This window comes from Anticarsia gemmatalis, chromosome 2 (assembly GCF_050436995.1).
Source record: "Anticarsia gemmatalis isolate Benzon Research Colony breed Stoneville strain chromosome 2, ilAntGemm2 primary, whole genome shotgun sequence".
Lineage (NCBI taxonomy): Eukaryota > Metazoa > Arthropoda > Insecta > Lepidoptera > Erebidae > Anticarsia > Anticarsia gemmatalis.
The window spans coordinates 12,489,432-12,509,886 of record NC_134746.1 but is presented as its reverse complement, the minus strand read 5'-3'; the positions used below and the strand labels follow the sequence as shown (position 1 = coordinate 12,509,886).

The 20,455-nt window shown below is 34.7% G+C and overlaps 4 protein-coding genes across 14 annotated transcripts in view; 2 read left to right on the top strand and 2 right to left on the bottom strand.

Moving 5' to 3' along the window:
• Positions 1 to 6,365, bottom strand: part of N (neurogenic locus Notch protein) — a 149,047-nt gene extending 142,682 nt beyond the window's left edge. For all 3 annotated transcript variants that reach the window (XM_076132973.1, XM_076132980.1, XM_076132987.1), the window contains exon 1: positions 6,044 to 6,365. In XM_076132973.1, the coding sequence (XP_075989088.1) occupies positions 6,044 to 6,155 (112 nt within the window). In that variant the 5' untranslated portion in view covers positions 6,156 to 6,365. The remainder of the gene's footprint in view (positions 1 to 6,043) is intronic.
• Positions 6,366 to 6,946: 581 nt separating this feature from the next.
• CCDC151 (Coiled-coil domain containing protein 151) lies at positions 6,947 to 12,158 on the top strand. The gene is made up of 12 exons (XM_076123205.1): positions 6,947 to 7,085; positions 7,389 to 7,588; positions 8,160 to 8,339; positions 9,140 to 9,228; positions 9,316 to 9,412; positions 9,538 to 9,718; positions 9,886 to 10,002; positions 10,243 to 10,420; positions 10,618 to 10,762; positions 11,034 to 11,192; positions 11,573 to 11,696; positions 11,980 to 12,158. Exons 1-12 carry the CDS (start codon positions 6,980 to 6,982, stop codon positions 12,093 to 12,095), a joined length of 1,692 nt encoding a protein of 563 aa, XP_075979320.1. The 5' UTR covers positions 6,947 to 6,979; the 3' UTR covers positions 12,096 to 12,158.
• Positions 12,159 to 12,915: 757 nt separating this feature from the next.
• LOC142984990 (radial spoke head 14 homolog) lies at positions 12,916 to 15,299 on the top strand. 2 transcript variants are annotated; one of them, XM_076132903.1, is made up of 3 exons: positions 12,916 to 13,221; positions 13,786 to 13,961; positions 14,262 to 15,299. In XM_076132903.1, the coding sequence occupies exons 1-3, from the start codon at positions 13,107 to 13,109 to the stop codon at positions 15,297 to 15,299; spliced, it is 1,329 nt and encodes a 442-aa protein (XP_075989018.1). In that variant the 5' UTR covers positions 12,916 to 13,106. The 2 variants fall into 2 exon arrangements, with proteins under 2 accessions (XP_075989018.1, XP_075989026.1); XM_076132911.1 differs by lacking the exon at positions 12,916 to 13,221 and adding an exon at positions 13,281 to 13,364.
• A 109-nt stretch (positions 15,300 to 15,408) lies between these two features.
• sws (patatin like phospholipase domain containing sws) overlaps positions 15,409 to 20,455 on the bottom strand; it is a 35,636-nt gene continuing 30,589 nt past the window's right edge. For 5 of the 8 annotated variants that reach the window (XM_076132852.1, XM_076132843.1, XM_076132857.1 and 2 more), the window contains 2 exons: positions 19,807 to 19,857; positions 15,409 to 18,202 (listed from right to left, as the gene is read on the bottom strand). In XM_076132852.1, coding sequence (XP_075988967.1) covers positions 18,092 to 18,202; positions 19,807 to 19,857 — 162 coding nt within the window. In that variant the 3' untranslated portion in view covers positions 15,409 to 18,091. Of the gene's footprint in view, positions 18,203 to 19,767; positions 19,858 to 20,455 lie in introns of all 8 variants that reach the window. The other 3 variants (XM_076132881.1, XM_076132873.1, XM_076132892.1) reach the window with 2 other exon arrangements.

Below are 20,455 nucleotides of genomic sequence, written 5' to 3'. Positions count from 1 at the left end.
TCGTTCAAAGAGATTTATCACTGACACTCGTCCTCACTAGGTTCACATCACTAGCTTAACAACCAGGGCTGTCGCTAACTAAAATCCTTATCGAAAAAAATATTTAAATATACTATCGAGGAAAACAATCCTGTAGAACACATTCAGGTACAAAACCAACTGATCATGCAAAATGCAATGCAAAACCTACTAACTGGGTTAGTATTTTTCTTGCTTTGTATTCTAAATACTAAGTAGCTTTTCTCAAATGAAAAAGTTGTTGAACCACTTCAATTGAGGTAATTTTCTTATTCTAAGCACTACTAAGCAGTCAACTAAATCACTACACTGCCAAAAAAGCACAAACATCCAACCAAAAGGCACAAAAAAAGCCACTCCAAATGTTCTACGACAGCCCTAGAAAACATAGGTGAGGTCCAAACACAGTGTGTTTGAGCAAGCTGCGCCGGCGCACTGTTTGTGTGCAAACAATACGTGTAGATAACTCCGGTTAGATATTGCACCTCGTTTAGTTCAAAAAGGGGTCTTGCATTCAAAACTATAAGAAAGGATGTGAAAAAAACTAGGTATATTTTCCATAGTTTTTCGATTTTTTATTGAACATATTTTTATACCAAAAACGGTCGGGTGGTGAACTCGATTGATTATTTGCAACTAAACAAAAATGGTTATAAATAATATTAATATGACACCTAGGTAACAACTTGTTTGCAAAACCGAAACAAAAGAATTTACCGAATCCAAGGAAAATGTGGGTAAATTTTCATTTCTTTTTCTTTTTTTCGTGTAATTACAATTGATGAGTCGTCTGATTTTTGTAAAAGCGACCTGCAGATCAAAACCTATAAATACTCTGCGTCCCTGTGTTCTTGCAGGTTTTAATGTTTCCCAGAGACAATGTTTTTCAAGTTTGTTGGCAAGACGCTGATAGCTTACGATTTATGACGAGCTTTTTATTGGCAGAAGCTTACTTGAATCACAATAGTTCGCTTTTAAACATGTGAGAAAACAAAGACGGATCTTAGTCATGGCTTAATAACGTCGTAAAAAACACACACACCACAGAAATTATTTTTGAACATACACATTTTTCGTTCATCGTGCAACCACTTCTAGTGTAACAAGATAAAAGGTATAATTAAGATCCATTCCCATGTAATATTTAACACTACTTAGGCAATGCGAAAAATTAAGCTAGGTAGCTATATTTCAGGTTAGTTATAGCGTCTATCCAAGTACATTAAGTTCTATAAGTTACAAGCAGTTGATGTCTTTGAGAATTTATAACCAATGGCCAGTCTTAACTATTAAAACGCTCTCATTTTCTTCTTTTACATAACAACCTTCATTGTAAGTTTAACAAGCTGTACAAATTTATACGTGGTACAAGAGCAGTGCTTTATAAAACACAATTAAGTTGTAATTCTGATTACTTTACGACGGTAGATACATTTTACCTACCGTGAAGAGTAAACTGATTAATTTTACAACTCTTTCCTGTATCAATAACTAAGAAACTAGAATTTATTAGGACAGTTTATGGTATAGCTAGTATGGACTTATATTCCATGCGTAATTTCTAGCAGACAATATCAGCGTATGTAACTGCTAAAGAAACTCAGGCATTAAGGCATGCAAGACTTAAAAGCTTAATGATGCTAAAAGTTACTATACACAACTTGTTTTCAGCGTTTATTAGATAAGTAAAAACCCAGTTTTATTCCAGTAGTTAATGAAAGGCAACGGAAAGACAGAAAAGGTCTTCTTCGCCCAAAGCAGGATGTCTCCGAATTAATAAGCAATACAGTTTAAACGTAATCTAAATGCAACTAAAAGCTAAACCCTTTAGCGGTAAACTCTCACCGACTCAACATTCTCGTCAAAAGATATGTCAAAGCATAAACTTTAAACAGTTCTCTAGTCATTTCCATCAGAATAGCGGCATTATGTCGCGAAAGACTTGACAGCTAGTGTCTCATGCCCATAAACGGCTAATTAGCAATACAGTAAACACTAGACCGTGTGTGGTCCAAAACAACATGGACTTTTATGGACAGTTTGAACTCCATTTACAATTTGACGAAATCGACAATGTTGTAAAAAAGTTCAACCGTAATTGGCAACTGCAACTAGAATTATAGCCGATTTATATGAAGCCTGACAGTTTATGAAAATTAGTGTTTGTGTGCAGAGTGTAATTTGATATGGCACTCCTTTACAGAATTGAAGTTTGACATTAAGTTTTGGTATTTAATGCGCAGCTGCTAAATACAATCAATGTTATCTCGTCAAATGATTGATCAAATATGAGGCGTATTCGATAAAACTAGCAGCTTGGTGCATTCTAACTAATAACGATATTTACAAATATTGCGCAATTACTTCAAAATTATGGCAGTAACTTTAGTGCTAATCTCCCAAACTAAACAGGTGTAATAAACAAGTATTGCTTAACAAAAACAAACGTTGAAGCGTTGGAACTGTTCAAATATTCAATGTTTCTCAGACTCCCAACGTTACAAATAAGTAAAGGCGATTCGCAGAACAATTTCTTGTCGTCGGACACTCGATTGACCGTAAGCACAATGTAAATTCAGACTTATGATGTCAGAAACAAGGTTGAAAGTTAAATAGTTGCGTGTGAGAGATGCAAATGATGTAGATTAAACTGAAATTGGTCATATAGGGTGTGTTTTAGTTGAGATTTATAAGTGACAAGAGTGTCCAGTGACCCGATGCGGCTGGCGATGGTAGCCGGACAATTGATAATTAATTGGCCCATGTTTATAGAATTGAGACCGAGTGTCTGTTTGGTCAACATGGCGACATGTGTGCTACATGTATGCATGTGATTGTGTGAATAAAATAGGGGTGATAAGGGTGCGGCTGTTTGAACAGCAGCCGCTTTGAATGCGATAGTTATTGTTGTCGCAGATTTTTTATGATGCAAAAATCGCAATATGGTTCGTTAAATACATTCTCATAAACATTCACAGCATCGTGGTATCTTTTCCTAAAATAAAATAAAAATGATCCAATTAAGATTAACGGTTTCATATTTATAACAACAAAATACAAATTAAATATCCAACTGAAATTAAATCACACTAAACAAACGGAAACATTAATATTCAGGTAATAAAATGAGAATGAATTACTGAATGCTTTCAGAAACCTTTGAACTCAGATAACCGTGTATCTAAACGAGTTAACTTGCAAAACGACTACGGATACCATTTGTGATTTCAAACAATATTTGATCCGTTGTGTGCATAACATTAGCCGTTAGGTTGACAACATGGCTACACTGCTTTTGTGGGGAAGTGAGAATTCGAACAAATACGTATTTGGCTTTTAGGCTTGATGATTTCGGATTTCTATTAGACATGTATACAGTTTAGTGGTATTCTTTACTGTAAAAATAGATTCTAGCTTATTTTAAGTCTAGTGTATAGTCAGGTTAAAAAAGCGCGCTTGGGCTTCGGTGCGAGGTTTATTGTGTAGTCGTGTTGACTCACGAAGATAATAAAAAAACATATTTAAACACTTTTTCTCAAGCGTCTGAGTAAATAAACAAAATATTTATAAAACACGCAATATAAAATCGAATCACAAAGCAAATTTAAGTTGAATTGTCTCGCGCACCCACAAGCCGCATACAAAGTGAGTAACAATTTACAAACTTTAAAGAACTTTCCCCCAAAATGTGGAATTTATACACATATTGTCCCTTTCTAAACTGTAAAGTGTCAGTATGGAAGGTTGATCAATATTCAAAATGTCCCGAGTTGGTCCCGACCACAGAAATCGTGTGGAGATGCATCGAATACCAAGCGGTATGTCCGACTCACATTAGTATTCACCCGCTCCGTATAGGCGAACACGGCGTGAAGATTGTGTATAGAATTAAACTGTTCTTTCTTATCTCTGAATCTAGGATATTCCGATGTTTTGAAATGTTTACTGCAGACGGTAGACCACATTCTGGGAAACTAGTAATCACTGTTTAAGTTTTAAGTATACCGTTAATTGTGTGGATTAGGATTAATAGCACAGAGCGGCGCGGTAAACAATCAGAGAAGAATAGTATGTCTGAACTCTGATGTTGAAGTTCTATAGTTGTAATACAGTTATGAGTGAAACTATAACATTCATTGTTATTTAGATAGCAGTCATATTCTGAGAGCAAAACGCTAGTGAAATAACTTGAATAGATACTACAATATAATTGTATTGTCGCGCATGACTTGAGAATGTATTGTTCTTCAAAACATTACCTACGTCCCTTAGTTGGAAATGGCACAACTTTATTTAATTCATGGAATTCATCAAAGTTTGTTTAGAGTTCTGCCGTCGTAAATGTAAACACAGTAACTTAAGTTACTGTGTTTATAGTTTGTTTAGTTCTTTGGAATCAGGAGACCGCGGGCTATTTGAGAAAGTTTTCGGTTTGTTTGTACGATGGATAGTTACCGAAATACATTAAATAAAAACACAGTATTTTTACAAAAAAAACATTTTTTTTAATAAAAAATACAGTATCTGTGTTATTTTAAATTAAATAACAGTATCTCACTACTAACTGTGTTTTTTTAACGTGAATAGATTTACTTTTTTTTTATTTTGCTTGATTATAACACGGCTTCTTCAGTTACTGTGATTGCGTATAAAATATTGTTCAAAGATAAACAACAAATACTTGAATAAATCACAGTATCTCATTTACTGTATTACTGATTTTATACGTATTTCTAAGAAACATAGTTATAACACAGTATGTACATACTTACTGTGTCGTAATTCCCTTGATGTTAATATCTTTACAAAGTTACAACACAGTAATAGGTAAAACTTGGTTACAACACAGTAACCGTTGAGTTACCGTGTTGTAACTTAAAAAAGAAAAAAATATTATATTATTACCCTAGCTTAAAACACATTATCTAATTTTATTATTTATACAATAATAATATACTAGATATATATATACAGAATCAAAGATTTAACTATATACTAACATTAAAAGTTGCATGAAATAATATACAATAATTAGTATCTTCATGAGAGCAAAAATTAACTATTAAACTTCAACCGCGTTTTTCTCAAAACGCATATTTTGGAGTTACTGTGTTTAGATTTACGACGGCAGAGTTTATTTGTCATGATATCTAATAAAGCCCCAGCCGTGAAGAGAGAATCCACAAAAGCTTCAGAGCATCAAACATATCATAAGTTTAGTTGCAACTAGCAATGAAAAGCAGTACAAGAATAATAGGGCACTTTTCTATGCCGTATTATGGTTTTTCCTATAACTGTATAGTGTAAAAACTATCATTAACCACAAGACGTAATCTTTTAAGTCCCAACACGATTGAGTCTTCGACTTGTTGAGATTCGATCATTGTTCATGACTAAACAATTGAATTGAATGTACGCGCACTTGTATTGAATACTTTTTAATCATTGACTGGTTTAGTTTTTTTAGATCGAGTTTAGTTCTAGTCTTAAATAGTTTTAAAAAGTTAACCCGGTCGTTCATGGAATATTGTGCGGTGCGGGACCGACGGTACACAGAAATATCATTCGCTTGTTGTCATTGCGATAGATTTTATGTTTACTGGTTATACGTGTTACAGGTAGTTGTAATTATCGCCGATGGAGGTCAGATGTAATAGAAGAATAATTAAATACTAATGAAAAATGTCCCAAGCAAGAACCAGGCTCAATATGTACAAACATCAGTCTAGCGAACTAAAAGCGAACCGATGCCATAATACGGTCTCGGGTTACGGGCCGAGTTTAACGTCAACAAACGCGGCACAATTAAAAAACATTAAAAAATGCGATGCGTTGAATTCACTCCAGTTTTTAAAACGACTCGTTTCACAAGTCCCTACTGTGAGAACCGACCGGTAACCCGACCCGTTGAAAACGTCGACGTTTCGCCGAAAGCTCCGTAAGTCCGCGCGCCAACACAATTCGGTCGCGTTACCTTGCAGACCGCGCTTTCATAAGCTCAACTACTTGTATAACTAGCACTCACCTTCGACACCATCGATCCTTGTGGCCAGTGTCGACAGCAATACGAAGAATGAGAGCAATGGAATCCCATAATCCGGTATAAAGTTCCTCGACCACATTTTGTAACACAACATTCACACATGGATCACACACATTTGTTTTACTCCTTCTATGTCGTTTGAACACAAAATAATCAACACTCACGGAACTAAATGTAAGAACTGACACTTCATTTTGTTTTTGAACTGTTGTTACGTCGAAAACATTTGTTTATAGGACATTTTAGCGGTAAAACACGTTTAAAATAAACGTAAAGCCCGGTAGGAACATGCGCAGCCGCGTCCCGCTCGCATCTGACGGCTTTGTCCGTAAATACACAGCGTACGGTAAATCAAAATGGCCGCCGGCGCGTCTGTGTGCGTGCGCGCATCTTGTAATCATACATATTAAAGGATCTAAGCTTTTATATTGGCATAGGATGATAGTTTTATCTTATACAATATAGTATACAACTAATTTAAGTCATGAATAATGAAGTTCTGGCGTAAAAGCCCGTGAGAACAGAGTCACTCACACATATAAACGTACGCGGAGGAATGTTGATTCAATGGAGAAATCAAGCGATTCAACAGCGGTGTGTGCGCGCAACCAATCAAGAGCTTTTGAACTTTGTCGTTCGCTCACCACAACAGAGATGGCGCTATACTTTATTTGAGAATAGGGGTGGTTTTTAATATTAAAAATTAATTCGTGTCAGTTAACTTTATTTTAGAAATAGGTTTGAATGATTTATTCTAGAACATTTATAGAAAAAATCAAACAAAGTACTTCCTGCATTCCAGTTTATTCACAAGATTGTAAAGAGCATTGTTTAATCAATACGTTCTTAGTAATGGGCTCACAATCGTAGAATACGAGTTATCTTCTTGTTATTATTAGACGTTAAAATATTTACACAATGGCGACTTGTTATCAAAAACATCCCTTCGAGATAGAATCAGAGGACCGGCTCACAACTATTAACACGAAAATATTTGAAATCAAAAAGAAAATACAGTTGTCAGGTCTGTGAAAAGACACTTTTTGTTTTTTATTAATTTTGAAAACTTACATTCATTATTACTTTATGTGATACAAACTAAGATGTTTTATGAACGTAAAACAACATATACTTCGCGGGAAGTATTTATCGCACTTAATTTACTTTACTTCAGTTTTTCTTATTTTAATATGTGTATTTTTTGAGCATAAGATTTTCTTAAAATAAGAATACGTTCATTTTTTTAATAAAAAATACTTTACAGCTCAATAATTCTTAAGTAAGAATAAAAATATATCGCTTTTACATCTAATTTACTACTTTCCAGAGGGTCAAAGAAAGTCAAATTACGAAGAGAACGAAGCAGAGAAGCAACAAAACAATGACTTGATAGACACATTGAAGAAAGAGATAAAGTTGCGACTGACTGAGCTGGCGCAGGCCAGGACCGTGATAGGAGAGGAGGAGGTTCAAATCAAGAAGTATCTAAATGAAGTCTGTCCTGTTGGCAGTAAGAGTGCTGATCAGGTAAGAAATATTATCAAGGACTTTGGCAGGGTACAGGCATAGAGTGTTACTTGTTAAACCTTAAAGTGGTTCGATCATACACCTAGACAGTGATATTGTTAGTATCTCAATCAAAAACAAATCTTTGTAGATAATGAATGTTAAGAAAAGTAGTAAGGTTAATTTGGAAATACTTATCTGTACTAATATTATAAAGCTGAAGAGTTTGTTTGTTTGTTTGAACGCGCTAATCTCAGGAACTACCGGTCCGATTTGAAAAATTATGTGATGGAATGGATGGAATGGATTATCATTGTTTGATAATCCATTTATCGTGGAAGGCTATAGGCAATGATATATCATCACGCTACAACCAATAGGAGCAGAGTAGCAATAAAAAATGTTACAAAAACGGGGAAAACTTTGACCCATTCTCTCTTGTGCGCGACACAAGCGAAGTTGCGCGGGTCAGCTAGTAGTGAATATAGTGCAGTAATGAAGTAGCTTTACCCCTCTCGTATTTAATCATCGTGCAGAAAAACACACGTTAAAAATATATCTTAGACCTAAGCTTTGTTCGTTACGTCTACAGATAATACACAACCTAGACCTTAAAGTAATTGAGCAGCGGAAGATGCTAGACTTGCTGAAATACGAAAGAGGAAGCAAAAAGAAGAAACTGACTGGTTTAGAGAAAGAATACGAATACCTTCTGATTGAAGCTAATAAAGGAATACTAGTGAAATCTAAGAATAGCAGCAAAGCTAGGAAAGTGAGTACCTTCTAAAAAGCGTTACATATTGAAAGAATTTGTATCGGAAAGGACAACACCCTTCTAGACAAAGGGTAAATTTGTAAACAAAGGTCATGGTCATGACTCAATTATTTCATTATCATCTCCAGGTATACCTATGCTTTAAGTGTGATTACTAACTGACAGTGTTATAAGTCGTTTTAAGTTTGAATTCGTGTGGCTAGCGGGCTAAAACACCTCCAAAAATCATAAGAAATTATTATTGTCATGTAGTTCAGTGGGTAAATTTTCAAGCCTCAACATCTTGAAATCCCGAAATCAAAATCCCAGATCTGCTATTGCTAAGTCAACAACGTAATGACTTGAATACTCTTTATTCTGTAGTAATGGTTATTGACCGTTCCCACGTACTTAAACCCTTTAGTAATTAACTTATAAGGCAACCGTAATCAATGGTTATCTCATACAATTAATAGTTAAACACATATTTAGCTCTTTACAACATAATAACTTAAGATAATCACTAATGCGATTATCATGTACTTTTAAAATTACTGCTGTCTTAGTAATAGACCTTTTAAAACATATTACGAAATAGGTTTTGAGATGGATTTAGCTAGTATTTGTATGCTAAGAGACTACCTATACTAGTAGTCTACGCCAAGGGATGTCCATAGCACCAAGATTTATTTATTTCCCAATATAGATATAAAATCGTAAAAACTTGTCTTAAGTTTAATAGACAGCAATCATAAGAAAATTGAAGCACTATGATATAAGCATGCATTAAGAGCTGATGATAATAAATTATTTTTCAGAATGTTTCTCATCTAGAAAACGAGATACACAAAGTACTGATACAATGGACCGAAGCTGAATTAGTCAAGAAGAAATATATTTCTATCAGGTAAATAAGGCAAACGTGTAGGTATTTAGAGCCAGTTTCAATTAATGTGTATATGAGTTAACTTTATTATATTTTTTATTTCCACAGACAAGCCTTGATAGATGACTCTGTGAAATTCGAAAGCTCTTTATCAAACATTGAAAGTCTTCTAGGAAAGCAGCGAGAAGAAATCGCAAAATTAGAGGTAAGAAAAACAAAAACTGCACTTATACTTGAAATAACTAATTGGTAAGTAAGTTGAATTCTCTTCACGAATAGAAATGTATTTTATTATACTGATGAGAATCTATATCTTCTTAAATATTGCAGAAAGTTCGCGAAGAAGCAGCAGAGATGCGACTCCGTGCTACAGCGGCTACGGCTGCGGAGGCAGCGAGAGCTCATGACGCTGAACACGCGCGAGTGTCTGAGCGAGCATACTTCGCGCAGAGATTCGCGGAGAGGAAACGAGAACTTGAGAAGTTGGAGAAAAGAGTGTTTCCACCACAAGGTATAATATAAATGTCACGTATAAGAAATATAAAATAATTTAAATACCTAGATAACTAAGGAATGGAAGAAGAATTCATGTAGCGTCCACTTTTACCACCTTGCCGACACGGGGAGGTTAGTACTGTACAAATCTTATTACGTTAAAATCTTTTGTTATGATTGTAGCACGTGCTGTGGTCCGTCAAGAGTCCACGAGGTCTACGGAAGGCGAAGCAGTGAGTGAGGAGTTGTCTGCCATACAACAAATGGAAGACATCTTCCAGAAGCTCATGAAACTGACAGGTAAGTATGAGTTTTATGTATTGCTAGACACAATCTGATACGTTAATTTTAGAATGACATTCAATATACAGGGTCTTCTCAGAAACAACGATAGTAGTAAATACGTAACATTATAAGTCTTGAGATCAAAAGGTTCCTGCTACGCAGTGCAAACGACGAGCAAATCTATTTTGCCGGTGAATTTCCTTTAATCACAACCTTAATTTTGTACAAAAATTGCCAAAACCTTTTTGATTCCAGGTGTAACAGACTCGGAGGAAGTATTCGACAGATTCCGAGCACAGCGCGAAACTTCCCAACGTCTTGCCTATTTACAACAAACTACTGAAGAAGAGAAACTGGAGTTAGAACAAACACAAACAACACTCATGGCTGAACTGGAAGCCTTCAAGTTTGCGTCAGTTAAGGATAAGGATGAGTAAGTTACTGTCACCTTATAATTGCTAGTTGTTTCGGAGCTATGCTACTGACGCCAAAATATACAGACAGACGAGCCATATTAAAAAAATCTCCTTTTGCATGGATATAAAACATTTCTGCGATTTTTGAACAAAACTACTTAAGTTATTCAAAATATATTTTTCTTAATAGTTTATAACTCTTCCTATTTTTCAGAGGCCAAGACCAAATTACAGCTCTGAAAGAGGAAATAGAAGAAGAGAACCAAATATACGCAGAACTGGAGAAGAAGATGGATGAACTGGAAACATTGCTTCTTGAAATCAAACGACTTTTGTATGAACTTTGCAAACTCTTAGATGTAAGTTAAGAAGTTGCCTAACTTACTCTAAGTCTTTTTTTCCTTTTTTTGACAAAATCTCACCTTCAGGTCCTTGGTTAGCCAAATTACTAACTATTTAAATACTACAACCCACTGATATCCGAGAAGACTTTGTTTTTAACACCATAAAAGCCTTTTATATAAGATATTCAATCACTTCTATGATAACATGTATTTGATTCAAGAGGAGACCAAAAATCTCTCACTTAATTAGTTTTATGACTTTAAATATATGACTTTCGACTTCCAGATAATCCCCGAGCCCAGCATGCCGGAATGGACGGCAGAACCACGCGATGTTCAAGAACTGGTGATGGTGTTACAAGTACGTTACGACAAAGCCTGCGCCAAACTGGAGGAAGTCAAGGAGCGGCAGAAAGATACCACCATTATTATGGTGCCTTCAAATGTAAGTTATTTAATTACGTGCTAGAGAAATGTCTGTTATATTAAATATAGCAGCATCGATGTAAGCGCAAAACAACTTATTTACTTAAATGCAAAATAAACTATACGTTAATTTAAACTCTTTATTTAAATGACCCCTCCCTCATTACGGGAGGAGACCCTTGCCCAGCAGTGGGATTGTAATGGGTTACATTTTTAAATGACCCCTTATTTAATAAGCTCCTTTGACAAACAGAGCGTACCCTAAAACAAACTTAATAAAGGATGAAACTAGGATAAAGCGGGCCCAAAAAGAAAAATGAAGTCTTAGATTTTTAAAGTAAACTGCATCACAAGGCATTTCGTATTGAACTTTTTACTGATGACTTGTTCACCTTCTAGCCGACCAGCGCCGCAGCATCAGTAGCTGGCATGAGCATGCACAGTCACAGCACGCCGAAGGAATCAGAGAAGAATATACCAACATACAAAGAACTTGTTCAGAAGGAACCTTCAAAAGGACCACGTACGTTCTACTTTTCTATTAAACCAGCTATCGAGAAATATTGCTTGTGGAAAACTGATCAATGCCCGTGACGTGTTTTGGAAAAACCAATTCATGTCAAGTAACTTTACGATACTTTACCCCTCCCACATTACGGGAGGAGACCCTTGCCCAGCAGTGGGACATTAATGGGTTAAATTCATTTATTTAACTTTACGATAAGTTGTTCGAAATTGCACTGACTCTTAAGAAGGACTATTGTCCCCCATCAATAGTTATCAAATCAATATTGTTCTATTTGCAGCATCGGAAGATGAAGAAGACATACCTTCAAGATGCTACCTCAAGCGCCAAGCACAGCTAATAGTGGACACCAAGTGCAGAAGAAAAGGTTTCCGTCTACCGTACCCAAGAAAATAAACATTTAAACTGATTATCACTTGCGTTTTCACGGTTATACAATTGAAAGATTTTTAATGCAATTTACCATGAAGAGAGACGAGAGTTGAAGATCCGGGATATTCGGGATCGAAGATATGCAACATTTATCGTTAAAATACAAAACTGGAAGATGTTGCTGAAATGAATAAGTTTTTAGGTTTAGTGTTGGTAATCTTTTGAGTTACTTGCCTTTTCGCCCATAGCTAGTTGCGCTCGCCGGTCGGTAAACGATCTGTGGGTTAAGCAACCCTTGGCGTGGTCATTCTATAGATGGGTGACCGTATAGTGGTATTTAAGCTCTCCGTGCTTCAGAGAACACGTAAAAAGTCGATCCCGGCTGTTGTCTACTAAGATAACAGTCGTTAGGCCATGTAAAAGGCCTCTCGGGCGGCTTGAACAACTTAGACATTAGGTTGACTATTAACCATACGACAAATGAATGAAATGAACTTGCCTTTTACGATAGGCGTGAACCAACTAAATATTGTATAGTTAAAGAATAAGATATCATTATAGTGTGTTGTGTGCCTTTAATGTTTAGAGTAGCTTGTGTGATGTTTTTGCATTGTCAAGTGTTAGTTGAATAAGGTTTTGCATATTATGGTATTAAACAAAAATAAACATTTTGTTTACAAAACTTTAGTGTTATTTAGAATTTAATGAAAACCCCTACAATTTAATAATAAATGTTAAAATCATGCATCTATGTATTACTTTAAATAAATCTATACAGTCTACGTTATGACTTCTACTTATTACGTGACGTTTGTACATTTACAAAGTCGTCGCCCGAAACCCCCTAAATTCTCATAAAAATAGGTTTATATCAAGCAAGCGTTCTAAATTTCAAACCTCAGTACTCAAACCTTATTACATCTGTATTCACCTGTCAAATGAAATGAAACAAAAAAAGAAATAACACTTATCAAATTCGCTAGAGATTTTGTATATCGTTTAGTGATTTTAGTGTTTTTTAGTTAATTTATCACGATGTTTAGCGAGCACAAGAACTCGTATTTACAACTGGTATGCGCGGCCAATCCCAGGCTGATCAACAAGGCGGTGGACCGCGCTATGTTGTGGCGACGAAAGGACTCTCATGATGGTTAGTTAAAGACGTTTGTTCCTTTTGATGCTATGCTACTAGATTTGCAATACTTAAGTAAATACTTAAGTATTGCAAATCTAGTTAGGTTTCTATCTATACATGAATGACATAAGGCTACAATATATAATAATGGGACTTACGTGAGTTTCTAGTGCCAATCGTGATATATGGGGTATCTCGTATATTCTACTCTTGCTTTAAACGTGTAACGATGAATTCCTGCTTCATATTGAGAATACTATAAAACTACTTGGTTCTTGTCTAGCATGTGAATTTTCCGTCAACTCTCACACATCGTCACGAAGGACATTTAAAAAATTGAAGTAACTGTCACAGTCTAAAGCGTCCAGCAATATATTTAAAAGCATATCAGTAATTGATCAACTAACTCGGTTTCTGAGGTACATTTAGCGGTAGTTTTTATATTCAATAGCGTTTAAACTGATATAAACATGACCGTTTATTAAATAGATAAACTACCGATAAATGTGCCTAAGAAACCGGGCATAAATCAAGCAACATTAAACATAATTTTACAATCCTACTTACTTTCTTTCGTAGAGCGTCCAGCCACCCGTCGCTTAGAATCCATGCAGCCGTCATTATATGCTCCTCTAGTGGATGTTACAAGAGCACAAATGGGATTCGGCCGGGTCGGGCTACGAGTTCTAAACCGCGAGCTCAGTTCCAAAGACAATCTTATACAGCTGCAGGCTATTCATACTATTCTTGATCAGGTAATGATAATTATTTGATTTGACGAAATTGCAGTTTCGATAACGCATGTAGGTACTTAGCGAAAACAAAAAAAAACAGAATAAGTCAAGTTTGCAAATAAAGACTGAGTAATCTAAATTGTTGGAATAGCAACGTAAATGAGTCCCAAAAAAGTGCCAGTATGACGATAGATACAAATAAAAAACCTTTGTTCTATTGCTTCGGCTAGATTTTTCCCGGTCTAATTTATATTAACTTGTATACCGTTGGGCTTTACACTTTATCACTCCAACTAAAAGTGTTATAATTTTTGTTCACAGGTTCAAATATCAGAAAGCGCGATATTCCTCATAAACCTGAACATAGTGTACCGTCTCATAGAAATCATTCACGACCGGGACCCGATCGTGCGAGAAAAAGTCTGTATGATACTCACACACCTCGCCGGTTACTACCAAGGAAGGGAACGTATTATGTCTCGACCCATTGTCTTTGAAAACTTAATGCATTTGATCATGAGAGATCGTAAAGAAATCCGGTATGCAGCGGCTTACACTCTCATGACATTAGCCAAAGATCGATGTAGCTGCGAAACTATCATGCAGACTGACAATATCGTGGAAAACCTCCTCAAGATGGTAAAAGATGATCACACTGGTATCGTCTTATTACACCTTAAAACACTGTCCAAACTATGCGAATGGGACCCAGAGCCTGCGTTAAAAGCAAACGCTTTTCAAATCATGCTGGCGTTATTCAGAAATCATGACAAGAGGGTTGCTGCGAAAGCCATGGACTGCATGGCTCAACTATGCAAACATAATGTTGGGAAACGTTTAGCCGATATGTACGACATGACGCATCACCTCTTCAAACATTATTTAATGAGTCCCAACATTTCAGTAGTAATTAGTGTGACGGGTCTTATGGCGTATACAACACAGACTACAAGGTCCAAATGGCGAGCTAAAGAGTTTTCAAGCAGTTTAACGAAACGTCTGGTCAGTTTATGCATTGGACATAACTTGCCATTGTTACAAATGCGATGCATGCAAGTATTGATAAATCTATGCGACTGTCCGGACATAAGGTATCATATGAAGAAACATTGGGAGAAGAGGGTGAAAGCTTTTAAGATAAGGACGCATGAAATGTGGGACGGCACTTCTGAGATCACAAGTTACGGTTTAGAAACTGGTCATAATTATAGAACCATGTGTATTGAGGGTGTAGAGACTATAAAGAATGAGTATGGAGACAATGCGAATGTGATCAATGTTCATAGCTATCTAAGAACTGTCAATGAGTACAAGGAACACCTAATTCGAGCTATCAATTTCTTACCTCACAAACATTAGATGTAGTTTTAAATGTGTTGTTGAAATTGGCATTAATTTTTGAGATAAATTATCTTATAGTACGATATTAGTATTTAATTTCTTAGTTGTATATTGAAATTAAATGATACTCGATTTATTTAAGCATTTATTGAATAAAATTGATACGAATTACAATATTTGAGCTAGACATTTGGTTTCATTTAAAACATTTGTGCCTAAAGGCATACTTAAAGCTACATTCAGTCGAATAGACTAAATTATAATTTAACATCTACGTATAGTAACTACAATTATCGATCATAATATCGATAAGTTCACAGTCGTTCATATACAAAATATAGACATGTGATCTATAAACGAGATTATAAGTACTGGTATTACAAAATAATCACTGCAATAAAAAATAATATACAAAAGAATTATATACAAAGTTCGGCAATATTCGGAAAGCCGAATGCAAAATAAAATGGCAGCATTGGTTGCGCGCGCACGCACAGAAAATATCTTTGGGAGACCTTTTGGAAACAAAACCGCTAAGCGAAAAGCTCGTATATACAATTTTACGTTTTTAAATAACCATTAACTCCATAGTTCGGTTCTCGGCTACTAACTTATTTCTAACACTAACATACTTATATTGGCTACAATACTCAATAATTTGAGCGAAGACAGCAAACATTGGAAGTACGAGAAATGGATATTTACAGAGTATAACACGTTATTTGGGCAATGGAATTAATTAAGCAACATTCCTTTATACAACGCCCTCTATATATCTAATACTGAAACTGCACCGGTATTACATTATTATAGAGGTTACGCTTCCAATATAATATGTTTAACTATTATACATTAAAATGTAATTTGCGGGCTGCTTCAATTCTTTTTTCATATATTACAGTTAAATAACTACGTATTTAGTATCATTATACTATTACACAAGGCTCGTTTAATATCTCGGCGTATCTATTTCTAGATATAGGTGATTATTATTAAGTAGGTTACTACTATAATTTCATATTTACTTAAGGTTGTTCAATAGCGGAAGATGCCTAGATATTTTGTTATCCTAGCCACAGTGTTTTCAGCTTAAAAGCAGTTACAATAATATCCAAATACCACTAGAATTTCTGCCATATTTTTTTCTAATGATTATTACTAGTGTTTGGCTGCAACGTGTTTATTTTTAATTATAATTTAATTACTTATACAAAATGTCTTTATCAATGATAGTTGCCAAACAACAAGGGTAGTTAAATAATAACGAATTATCATTCAGTCAACATCAGGAAACTTTATACATTTATATACTGTAAACACGTCTAACCCCATTAGCTTAGAGTAGCGAGATTTTATACTATCGACTATCCTCAACCCGCCAGAAACCCGTACCACAATTCTCTACCACTATCGACAACAACCGGCTAGCTATCAAAAAAATTATATGACATTCTGTTCAGCGCCTCTAGCGGGTGTCGTAGGAACTATTTTCTTAAATGTCAAACTCTCGATAATACTGACAGTAGAAAATCGCGCTATTGGTAGAATTATATTACGATAAAGCTAAAATGCATTGCTATTTGAGTATATGGTTACATTTCTACATAAGTAGTGTTATATTATATTTTACATAATGAAACTTTGTTCTTTCAATAACTTGTTCCAAAAGGCCACACCTTATTTGACCATATTTACGTTACATTTATTTTACATACTCGTATTTTACATCGTTTTTACAATCAGAGACCACTTTGTTGATTATTACTTTATTGTAACCGTTTTAATATCACCCAATAACCATATAACATATATGTGACATATAAAACTGCCAAAAAAAGATTGACTATATTGCACCAAGGCTTTCTTTGTCAGCCGGATTTTTATTTAAACTAACTAGGATAAAGATGTTATTGATTATTGGGATATTCTGAAACGGCTTTCTTCTACATTACAATAGTATACCAATTACTTAGTTACCATTACAGAAACTATCAATACAAATACATAATTAGCTGCATTTTTATTTTCTATACAACTGGATACGATATCAATTTAGCTACATATACAATTTTACGTAGAACTGACAATCTTTACTGAAAATAACCTTCACAATTACTAAGTAACAATAATCAACATTCCCCATCAAAATCATATTTTCTTGGAAAAAATAACTCAAACGTTATTTTATTCGTTTAACTCGCTACACACATATTCAGTTCGGCATTAATTAGTCAAGCCGCGCATTAGTATCTAGACCATGTTGTGTAGATAAATATTTGAGAAAAATGCTGTTCAACTCACGGCTGAATAATTTAGAAAATAAATTAGAAACCGAATTCTGACGATCCGAAGGAACCTGATCGGCATAAGTCGAACAAGTGCTATAAATACTTCGAGTCTGTTTTGTTGTTCGATAAACACTGTCGAACCGACTGTGCCAGCTTGAATATGTGTGTAGTAAGTCTTACTATTATACCAAATCTGCAGTACACCTACTGCTAACTACATATTTCAGTTAACAACATAATCACAGCTACGAAACAATCACAGTACTCCAACCACACTTTCATCACTAAAGAAATACTCACTGTAATACCTCGAGTTTCCGTCACATAACTTTAACTTTAGAGTCATCTATCCTGCAAATATCACTCCGTAACTACAAAATTCCACTGCTAAAAGCAGTCTTTGGCGAACAACTGCAAACGTAGCACTCACTGCTAACTACTGCTAGTCAAATGCTACTGCAGTTATTCGTTGTACTGCACGTATTCAAATAGGGCTTTGCACAGATCGTGCAAGGTCGGGTCTCACCTGCCTCCTCCACGTTTGTTCAGAGGGTCGTACACCTCGGCCTCGGAGTCCAGTTCGTCTTCGGATAGAGAGAGGGAGCCACCTACGCGGCGCGTGCGCAGACCCTCCTGTAAATTGAGATGGGTTATTAAGTTTATGTTGAAATGTTTGGTGGGGTGGTCTGTGGTTGGAAAATAAAATGATGGATAAATTATTGTTTAAAATTTGTCTTGTCGGTCTTGTTGTCTCCAAAGAATTAGGGCAACAATTTAAATAGAAAAGGAAAATTCAGGACATTAAAATTTTGATGTTTAAATTATATCAGTTTTTAGTTTAGTTAGTTATTAGGTACTTAAGTTAATTAACCACAAGAACTTTGTTATTCGTCCCAATGTTATTATAGGTTAATTACCCATTATTAAGACAGGACATTTGGCAGTTGTTATTTAATTTTAGTATTTTAGTTATTTCGTCATAACCAAATAGAACTAAAAATAATTATTATACCTGAGTAAAATGTCATGTAGATGAATAAAACGTTAAAATGAAACTAATAAAAAATCTCTAGTTAAAATTGAGCTTCGAAAAACTATAAAGAAGTATAAAAGCCTAAAGGTATATTAAAAGCGTCGCTTGATAAATAGAAAAGTGTAAAATTTTATAATATTTAAACTTTATATAAGCGACTTCTTTTATAAAGCTCTAACTGTGTTTAACTCATAAATATTGTGCTTATACAAGCCAAAGTATGATAGAATATGGGTAAGTAATAAAGAATTTAAATCAAAATGTTTTTTTTTTTTCTCTTTGACTATTAGATGTATCTAATGAATAAGAATCTGAGCATTAAATCAAGTTGAATCTAATTCCTTGAATGCGTATTCTAATAGAATAGATAGTTTCAAAAACAAATAGTAATAATAGTTAAAATGTTAAAAACACAAACACCCTGTATTGAAAACGACACATATGTACATAAAAGTAAAACGACATTAATTAAATATGTAGATTCAGTATCTTAATATTATGATAGCTTAATCCCCTATGAAGTAAGAATGACATGACACAAAACAAAGTAAGAAACAGAGCTGTGTAAATAGAATAGCTGTAAAGATTCCGAGTGAGAGAGAGAGAGAGACAAATACAAAGAAAAGTGTTAGCTCTATCTAGCGAGAATCTTAAAAACTAATTTTTGTTTTCTTTTTGTAAATTTTGTTCTCAAATCTTGTTTACAAAAGTAATGTACCTTAGCAACAAACTGTCCTTATAACCCTCGCTAGATGAAGTATAAAAGTGACACGTATTATCCAAAAAACCGACATTAAGACTGCCTGCCCATTGGCGACAGGATGAGCGTTCGCGCAATTGGATTGAGCCACTTAAGAGGACGCTTCTATTGATTTATATTTCTCCACTTTTTTACACCGCCAAAGCAGTTTGCGTCAAAGGACAGGCAGCCATAAGATGCGGTCCCATTCAAACTACATTGGTAACAATTTAAATGTGAGATACATCCTTAACAACATAGCTTGGATTATTTTGGAACCACACCCTTTAATCTTTTCACGAAATTACGACCCACTTTTTTCCACCCCAAAGAGTAAAAAAACAACATCTATCAAGCTCCATGCAGACCGTAAGCCCGAAACCGAACGAAACGAACAGAAAGGTATATAATAATAAATAATAAAACCGTGATAGAACTACGTGCGCGGTGTCAATATGTGCCCACCAGTTCTGTGTCACTGATCCACGCGGCGCCGTCTTCGACGCTCGACGACATCTGAAGCATATGTAGCGCTTACAGATTGTATTTCTAAGGTAATGTTTGTACTCGAAATTACGTATAGGTTTCGTAGATGTGTGATATTCATATACCTATATAGTTTAGGTAAGTAGATTTAGATAACTATTATTATATAATCTATTTATACTTATTTTCTGTATTAAATTTTTCGCAGATATTTACATTTATTTTCTAAATTCAGTGTTTTTTATAATTTAGATAAAGAAATAATGTCAACTTGCTCATAATTGTTTGTTTATAATTTTTTTAATTCTTATTTTGTGACTCAGTAAAAAAATGGTAATTTCAATTTGTAACACCAATCAAAAAACATTTAAGACAGTTTTCTCTTCATTATGACTTCAAGTTGAAGTACGACTTCATCAACTCTTTATTATATTTATTATATTATATATTATATACAAATGATTTCAGTTAAACTCCTTGCCTATGCCGTAATTTCGAGACAACCTTGCTATAATAATACTGTTCGTTGCTTTACCAGCCAATGTAGAATATCATCTACAAGAGCAATGGGTAGCAACATTTCACTTAACAATGAATTCACTTATTTAATAAAAATAAGTTTTAATCT